This window comes from Nyctibius grandis, chromosome 6 (assembly GCF_013368605.1).
Source record: "Nyctibius grandis isolate bNycGra1 chromosome 6, bNycGra1.pri, whole genome shotgun sequence".
Lineage (NCBI taxonomy): Eukaryota > Metazoa > Chordata > Aves > Nyctibiiformes > Nyctibiidae > Nyctibius > Nyctibius grandis.
In genome coordinates, this window is record NC_090663.1 from 1,700,686 (window position 1) to 1,709,846 (window position 9,161).

The window sequence follows — 9,161 nt, forward strand, 5'->3', positions numbered from 1 at the left end:
TACAAAGGGCTGGGGGCTTTTTTTTTGTGGTTGGGATTTTTTTTTACCCCTCCCCTAAGAAATTTCCCCTCCTCTTTTATTTTCTACGCTCTTGAAAACCAAAACTGGAATAAAATTTAAAAAAAAAAACACTAAAACTCCACCATCACCAAAAAATAAGAGGGTCAGGGTCCGTCCTTTCATCTCCCCTGTCCAGCTCCTGCCAATGGAGCAGATGGATGGGGACGGAACCGGTGGCTCATGTGGGCAGGGGGAGGCGGGGGGGGTCCCCAGCCCTGAGCCCCCCGCTCGGCCTGGCTCCTGGGTGCTACATTTCCCAAGTCATTACCAGCGAGTGAAAATTTCCAGCTTTGGAACCGAAATGCATTAGCTGAGCACACAGTACTAATGGGAAACAGGACACGCCATTAGGGTGGCGGATTCGCCGAGCAGGAGAAGCCAAAGGGAAAAGGCAGCCGGTGCTTTTGCCCGTGCTCATCCCTCGGGCTCGCTGTCTTCCTTCTGTCTGTCCATCCTTCCTGCCAGCAGCATCTCCCCGTCAGCCCCTGCAGCTGCAACGTTGCTGGAGCATCCCCAACATCCCTTTCCACAGGAATTACAGTCACGACTTATTACGAAGAGGAGAAATAATTAAGAAATTTAACAAATAAATAAACCACTTGTGTAATAACACCCATATTTTAATCCACACAACCCCTGTGCAAGCAAAGCCAGAAGCTGTGAATCTCGGATTTTTTTTCTTGGTGGCAGCTTTTTTTTGGGGAGGGGGGAGAGGTTTCGGCACTTGCCCAGCTTTGAACGTGTGATTTCAATTAAGCACCGAGTTCCACGGCGGCAGGATTGGGGCTGGCTGTTTGGTTAAGGAGCAATAAAGCAGCAGCTGTATTTATTCACTTATTTTGAAGCCGCTGTGGAAGACAGGATGCTAAACATCAGGAAAAAAAAAGCGTTTTAAAGGCAAACTTGAGGGAGTCTTTTGTCTCCTGTGGGCATCCTCTTCCCCGAGGTTCCAGTAGCCATCACCAGGGTGCTTCCTCGGAGCGGGATAATCCTGCCCATGCATTCCCAGCATTTCCATTTGCTTTGAAATGCTCAGAAATATCGAGATGCTTGTTTATAACAAGATCTATTTCTACGGCTTGGGCAGTGAAAAGAAACTTTAAAGCGTGTGAAAATGGCACGACTCCCTTTTCGAGGCAGGATTTGGTGGATGCAGACAGCTTGCCCGTGCACGCAGAGACCTTTAATGCTGGGTTATTAAGCCACGGGGTATTTTTGCTCGGTGTTTATTAACCTGGAGACTCCGGTCTGGGGATTTCTCTGTGTTTGCATACACCTGAGTGAATTTTTAGTGTGAATTTTTAGTGTGAATTTGGTGCTTGTGGAGATGTGAGCAGGAAGGTTTGTACGCTCACATCTGGGTGAGGTGTCCGTGCCATCCGCAGCTCTCCATCCGACCACGCGTCTGTGCTTGGCTCCGGGGGTATCACACGAGCCTGTCACCCAAACCAGACAAACAGTTAAATTTCCACAGCACGGTCACCTCTTAGCCAGTGCAAGCTCCTGATGTGGTTTTCCCATATCCCAGATACACGTACACCCTCCGATACACCTGGGCAGGTACACACAGACACGGTCCCGGTGTACGTCCATGCCCCGTGGGCAGTCGGTGGGCTGGCCTGAGGAGGGTGGCCAGGGGGATGGTGTGGGTGCGCTGGTGAGACCTGGGGGGAAGGTGTGGGTGTCAAGGGGGGTTTGGGTGTCAGTGGGGACAGGTACAGGTGTCTGTGGGGTCAGGGTGGGGAGCTGTAGGCATCCACGTGGGAGTCCTTGAGGGAAGGTGAAGGTGCCAGCAAGGTTGTAGGGGGAAGGTGTAGCTGGCCATGAGGAAGGGAGGAGGTGTCTGTGGCAGAAGGTCCAAGTGGGTGTCTGTCTGGAGTGGGTGTTGGTGTCCGTGGAGTAGGTGTCTGTGGGGAAGGAGCACCCACAGACTTGTATGGGGGTCCGTGGGGAAGGGACTGGCGTCACTGGGGGTGTCTGTGGGGAAGGAGTGGGTGTCGTGTGGGTGTCCATGGGGAAGGGACTGGTGTCACTGGGGGTGTCTGTGGGGAAGGAGCGGGTGTGGTGTGGGGGTCCATGGGGAAGGGACTGGCATCACTGGGGGTGTCGGTGTGTCAGGAGCAGGTGTTGGCGTGGGGGTCCGTGGGGAAGGAGAGTGGGTGCTGGTGGGGGGAAGATGCGGGTGTGCAGGTGGGTGTCAGTGGAGGAGGCGGCAGGGAAGGATGGGAGTCCGTGGGGGTGTCGGTGGCGGGGAAGGGGTGTCGGTGGGGAGGACGGGGTGTCGGTGGGGAGGAAGGGGTGTCGCGGGGGATGCCGCCGGAGGGCAGCGGGCTGGGGGCAGCCCCCGCCGCCCCCCCGCCGCCGCTTTGCATAGCACCGCGCCTCATCCCAGCCCACCGCGCCCTCCATATAAGCCGGCGGGGCCGGCGGCCGCCACCCCGGCCCGGCCATGCTGCGCAGCCCGCCGCCCCCTCCTCCCAAGACCCCCTTCCACATCGAAGCCCTCCTGGCCCGGGAGCCGCCGCGCCGCGGCCCCGCCGCCCCCTCGGCCCCGCCGCCCCCCGCTCCGCGCTGGCCCGCGGCGGGGCCGGGCCTCGGAGCGGCGCTGGGGCCGCTGCCGGGCGGCTGGGGCTGGGGCTGGGGCTGGGCCGCGGCCCGGCGGGGCGGTGCAGGTGAGCGGGGGGGGGGAGGCCGGGCCGTCACGGGTGGGAGCGTGGCCGGGGTGGGCTGGGAGCGGGGCGGGGGGCTCTGCGGTGGGGGGACCGGCCGGCCCGGCTGGCATCGGAGAATACGGGGGTTTGGGACACCCCAGAGGGGTTTTTTTGCCCCCTATGGCTGTAGTTTCGTGTCCTGCAGCCCCGGAACCCCGAGGTATGTTGGGGCCGTGGGAAATGATGGAGCGGGAGGGAAGAGTTTCCTAATAATTATTTCTCCCCCTCTGTAATGATCGATAATTAATACTAGCCATTTACCCCCAACATTAAATGTCTGTGTGACACCAGCTTGAAGGCTGCAGGTCAGGGACAAGCCCCCCCGGGTGGCCCCACCTGCATTTTACGGGTGGCTTCGCACACGCTGGCGTTTATTTCTCTTTCCATGTACTAGAAAAGGCACCACAACGCCCCGGTTCTCCTCAAAACCTGCTGTAATTTCCCAAATCCTCAGCCCCCAAAGTCATTCCTCCCCTCTGCTGCTGTGCAGGGCCCGCTCCTCTCCCCACGCTGCCCTCCTCCCTCTCTCATTTCGCTCTCCCTGCAATTTTTAACTTCGCAGAAGTGAAACTGCTGTTTTCGCAACACCCAGCCCCAAAAACCTCTTTATTTTTAGTGCAAAAGCATCTAAGGAAAAAGGTTTTTGTTGTTGGTGCCGTGGGTAAAATGTACACCGTGGTGATGGATGATACTGGCTAATCTGTGCTGTCCCTGAGGCGTACTGAAACTTTTTATAAGCAAAACGACTCATTTGTTTTAAGGAAGTACCTCTATTCAGCATATTTTTATTGAAATTAAGTATCTTTTTAGCATTCAGAGTTGGATCTCGTCGCCCAGGCAAAACCTGCGGCCAAGCACGTTTTACTTGTGTAAGGAACTCTTGATTTGATCGTGATAGCTGCAATACTCAGATACCAAAAGTATTTGCCACTTTTGATCTTTTTTTTTTAACTACTTAGCAGAACCATTTAATATAGTTCTAATATAGAACTATTTAATTAAAATTTCTTCCGCAAAAGGCTTATCGAGCGCTGGAACAGGCTGCCCAGGGCAGTGGTGGAGTCCCCATCCCTGGAGGGATTTAGAAGCCGTGTAGATGTGGTGCTGAGGGACATGGGTCAGTGGTGGCCTTGGCAGTGCTGCGTTAACGGTTGGACTCGATGATCTTGAAGGTCCTTCCCAACCAAAACGATTCTGTGATTTCTGTGACATATTCTTTCTTTTACAAGACAGCATCTGCATAGTCGTGTGTTAATCTCTGTATTATATCAAATATATAGATATGAAAATATAGTTAAACAATTTGCAAAGCTATTTCCACAAAGTATTTCATGTTTGAAATTACACTTGCTATTATCCAAGTATTAAAATAGAAAAAAAAGGTGATGGGTGAAATTATTTTAATGATGAAAATAGTTTTAAGTACAATTACGGCTGTTAAGCTGTCAGGTCTCCATCTCACAAACCCTTACAGAGGTGTAGACTTACACCCGGTTAATGAAACGAAGTAAGTCAAGGTGCCCGTTTGTGCCTGGAGAACGTGACAACCTCAAGTTAAACCTTCTCCAACTTTCCATAAAAGTTAAACTGGGCTTGCCACGATATATCGCAACAGTCCACGCTGGTGACAGTGTGCAGTGACTCCGGCTGAGGGGGATCTCTGCAGCCTTCTGAATCAAAGCCTGAATCAAATCACTGCTCAAAGCAGTGTTGATCTCAGACAGGTCACGTTGCCTGGGTTCCTGTGCATGTCGTAACTCCAGAACCAGCATCTTGGATGCAGAGGATTTTTGCCTTGATGGCTGCAGCCCCCTGCCCTCAGCCCGTGACTGTGGTGTCTCCACTCTGCAGTCCTCTGGGCAGTGAGATCTGGCTCTTGTGAAGGTCCTTCAGGAGGACAGAGCTGGCTCGGAGGAGCCCCGTGGCTCTCGGGGTATGGGTGGTGGTGGGGTAGCAATCACATGCTCCTTTTGAACATGGAGATGGGGCCAGCAGGGTGAGGGCTTTAGAAACAAGAGACAGCACTTGGGCTGGTGCCGGCTGGTCCTGTGACAGTGCCGGTGGTGTATTGTATGTTAATTAGGTAATTACGATTATCTGCAGGCCACAGCTAGATAGGAGACTAAGGCTAGATCTACTTGTTAGTCCTGCTAATGCCTCTGCACACTTTAGGGATCAGTTCAACCTACTGAGACCTGGACTAAGGTCCAGGATGAGGACCTGCAGGAGGGCTGGTGACTCTTGTCTTCATCAGGCCAGTGTGCCAGCTTCAGTGTCTTCTCCTGGACGCTGGCTGACTACGGGTGCCAAGAGAGGGGTAAAAGCAGGGGTAAACCTCCACAACCTTTAGATGTTGGTGATTAGGGGCTTCTTGAGATGAAGATGGGATTTTTGCATTCAGCAGCTCTTGATGAACTTCATTATTCTATTACAAAGATACTGTACAGATGGAGATCAAACTCTGCTCACTTCATTGAGTGGTGACTTCTTTGGGTCTGGCTGCACATCCAGGACTGTCCTAGGTTGTACCTGGGGGTAGAATCATAGAATAGGTTGGAAGGGACCTCAAAAGATCATCTGGTCCAACCTTTTGTGGGAAAGGGAGCCTAGATGTGATTATGTAGGGACAGGGTAGGGACATCCCTGCTTTTCTTTTTGGTGCTACGTTCTCCCAGCAGCGTGTTGTAGAGCAGTTGCATTTGGATTTCAGCTGCAGCTGAAGCAAACTGGGCTTGGCACTTCAGGGCTGGAGGAATGGCCTCAAACACACAGACACCTTCAATCACTGCTTCTTTCTTGCAGGTCTGGAGTTGTCTCACTGTGTAGGGGCCAACTCGCTGGGCCCCGCTGTGCCTTGGAAGTCCGGGGGGCCCTGCAAGATGAAGAGGGTCCGCACGGTCTTCAAACCAGAGCAGCTGGAGCGGCTGGAGCAAGAGTTCCTCAAGCAGCAGTACATGGTGGGCACGGAGCGAGTAGACCTGGCTGCAACTTTGCATCTCACAGAGACTCAGGTGAGAAACTGGGGGAGCTGGGGATGGCGGCACAGATTGTGCTGTGCAGTGGGAGGAGGACATGATGCAAAGTGACCTGTGGGACTCCCGCTGCAAGATGACATTGAAGCCACGTGCCTGGAGGGATGCGAGATAGGTTTGGATCGTTTGTGAACAACAACATCCTTTGCTTAATCCTTGAAGTGGAACAAAAAGCATTTAGGAGCACAAACCTGCTTGTTTTAGAGTTCAAGCTGGGTTGGACTAATGTATCTAGGCTGTTATGATCCTCTGGAGACAGTTTGTGCTTTAAGTGTCCTTTTATGACACTGGATGTAAGTTTTTTTCTGCTCTTCCCAGTATGTTTCTGCCCCTCCCACTGCAACCTGCTTATTTATTATGGAAAGGAGGAGCCACGTGATCTTCTGTGGTGGGATCCAAATTCAGCTGGGGAAAAGGGAGAGCAAAGCAAGGGCAGTTCTAGGGGGTCAGGGAGGCAGTGGCAGGGGGTAGGTGGGTGTCTCCTGGTGCTCTCTGGCAGCTGTGGCCCCCGGGACGGGTTCAGTGGCTTGTGGGAGCTAGGGGAGCCACCTCCTTCACTCTCCAGGCCAGACCCTCCTCTGTGCAGCTGCGTCCCCCTCTCCCCTGGTCCTTTCTCCCAGCACTCTGCCCTCCATAGTGTCGCCTCCTCCTGCTCGCATGCACTGAGCAGAGAAGGGGCATGTCCCCCCTCTTTAAGGAACTCTGCCTTGGAAGCATGTGGCAACGGCCGTCATTGGCAAGGGGCTCCTGGAGATGTTGGATTAAGCTGTTGTGCCATCTTCCTGCTAGGTGAAAGTCTGGTTCCAGAACCGGAGGATCAAATGGAGGAAGCAGAGCATGGAGCAGAAGGCGGCAAAGCTGTCACAGTTTGGGGTGATACAGCCTGCCACCGCGGACTCGACGGACATCAAGGAGCACGAGGAGGACACCGTGGACGTTGAGCTTTGAACAGCTGATGAGATTCAGCTGCCACTGTTGGTTTTTCAGCTGTGTCTGCTTGATGGAGATGGAGATAGCGGGGATGCAGGCACGTCTGTGCTGCTTTGGTCCAAGTGAGACATTAACACTCTCGATCTGAGAGCTGGAGCTACAGGACAAACTGCAGCTGCCTGGGAGGAACCCCCAGAATATTGTTTGGCTGCTGTTTGGTAGCCGTGTGCCGTAATTCCTGGGGCTTCATCACCAGGCTGGTTATACTTGATGGTGCCATAGCTGTGGCAAGGCACGTGATCTCCTGTTTGCTCTCGAAGCACCAGGACACACAAAGAGTTCCCAGCAGAGAGGCTGGGGTGACAATCAGAGGGTGTCTCTGACGGCTGTGAGCATAAGGGCATTTGAACACGGGGTCACTTGCGTGTGGCTGTGTGCTCCTTAGGAGGGAGACCTGTGCTGGGACCCTGATTGTTTCTGCTGGTCTACTTGACTCCCATGTTTGATGCTTAGATAACAACAACAAAAAAAAGTGAAAGCTGGAAAGCCCTTTGCTCCCACCCACAGACTGTCATTACTCTTGCAATGGGATGAACAGGGTCTGATCCTGCCCCTGGAACACAAGTGCCTCCTCTTCTCCTGTGCCTTTGTTTTGGCTTCCCAAACCCGGATGGCAGAACCCAGTGGGTCTCTCTGCCTTCTGGCATTGCCTTACTTCGCTTTCCAACACCTCTGGTGCTTCAGACGACCCCCTGCCCCTCGTCCAGATGTGCTGATTCTGGCCCAGACGGCAGTTGCTCTGTTCTCTCCTCATTATACATCCAGGTGCCGTGGGAAACGTTCGGCGAGCACATCTGTAACCACCCGATGCAGTTAGCAGTTGTATTTCTGGTGGGTGGGAGGGCTTTGAGGGGTCAGGACTAAGCGCTCGACCCTCCCTGGCTGTGTGTTAGCAGCTAAGTGCTCTTAGGCCAGGCTGTCAGCGCTCAGGCTTCACCTCGCCTTCCCAGGTCTGCCCAGGCACCACGTCCCGTCAGCTCAGGGTAATTTATTCCGTCTCTTTCTCACCCAGAACACTGTATATCACTTTATTCTTATATTGTTATTTATAGAAATAACTTTTTTTTTTCCTTAATAAGTGTCACTTATTTATTTTCTTTGCTTCTTAATAAAAATTTAGTCTATTTTAAAAAGAGAGATGGGACTGGCTGGAGGGAGGCAGGGTTGGGCAGCTCCTTGTTTTCTGAGCAGGCAGCAATGCCTCTGGCTTCTTGCCCCACAGCTGCCAGGGATGGGTTACTGATCCTTTTGGCTGTGTTTCTGAGGAAATGGAGTAAAAAAAAACCAAAAAAACAAAAGAGAAAAGAAGAAACACACGTTTTCCTCCTCCTAATAAGACCCTTGTTGTCAAAAAGTAATAGCTGCTTTCCAACAGCAAGTCACGGAAGGGTGATTTCTTCTCAAAAGGGTGATTTCTTCTCAAAAAGGTGAGTTCTTGCACGTTTTCATTCCTGACATGCCCATACAAACATGAAAGCAGTGTTTTTTTCCCCCACGCTTTTGTGTTTGCTGGAAAACCTGTGCACTCATCTCAAGCTTGAATGTTTGGAATGGAGTAAGAACAGCTTTTAAACAGATCAGCTGAAAACCTGTAAGTGTCAAAAAAGCAGAAGGAAAACACATTTCCAACTATTCTCTTCTTAATTTTCAATTGAAATTACTAACAAAAAAAACCCCATATTTTCATCCTTCCCAAAAGTTTGAGTTTGAGGTTTTTTTTCTTAATAAGCTATTTTGGACAAAATAAATGCTGAAAAAATAAGCTGGTTTGGAAATTGATTGATGACCCCATATCGTGGATGAAAGTAGATAACATGAGTTATTATTGCTGGGCTAGTTCCTGCAGAGATAGAACTACATTTATAGTAAGTAACATAACGTCTGGTTAACGTGGGGTGCTCAGGTTCAGGCTACTGGTCCTGGAGAACAAGGACCTCTGTCTGCAGGTGGATGTGGCCAAAGCTGTGCAGCCCCGGCTCTGCCAGGCTGATGCTTCAGCAAACTCAAGTCCAGGAGCAGGTTCCCCTTGTGCTCTGCAGATAGAGAAGCAGAATCAATCCCAGTCCAGCTTTGCAAATAGTTCCAAATTAATGTGAGCACCACGGCTCGTTCAGAGACATGAAGGGTGCTTTGAAGTGTTGCTGGCCGGGCCATGACTCCAGCTGATGATGGATGGATGAAATGCCCTGCCACTTAGCAACAAAACCTTAGAAAAACAGCACACATAATGCTGTTATTACAATAATGGCTAGTCTTACTACTATTAGTATGAAGATGTAATTGAAACGGGAGTCACAAGGTAGCATTGCTCCACCCGTGTCTAGGTCCTTGTAGACCCTTGGGATGGGCACTGCATGGTGGAGCAGCG

General features: G+C 51.9%; 1 protein-coding gene across 1 annotated transcript; it reads left to right on the forward strand.

Moving 5' to 3' along the window:
• Positions 1-5,581: 5,581 nt before the first annotated feature.
• On the forward strand, positions 5,582-6,751 carry LOC137665330 (homeobox protein not2-like). The gene is made up of 2 exons (XM_068404206.1): positions 5,582-5,782; positions 6,593-6,751. The coding sequence occupies exons 1-2, from the start codon at positions 5,651-5,653 to the stop codon at positions 6,749-6,751; spliced, it is 291 nt and encodes a 96-aa protein (XP_068260307.1). The 5' UTR covers positions 5,582-5,650.
• The last annotated feature ends 2,410 nt before the right edge of the window (positions 6,752-9,161 follow it).

What these genes read in the sequence shown, in the direction of transcription:
- LOC137665330 (XM_068404206.1), top strand. Translation starts at nt 5,651, where the DNA reads ATGAAGAGGGTCCGCACGGTCTTCAAACCAGAGCAGCTGGAGCGGCTG. An exon ending in TGCATCTCACAGAGACTCAG is followed by an intron (nt 5,783 to 6,592) that starts GTGAGAAACTGG and finishes TCTTCCTGCTAG; the next exon opens with GTGAAAGTCTGGTTCCAGAA.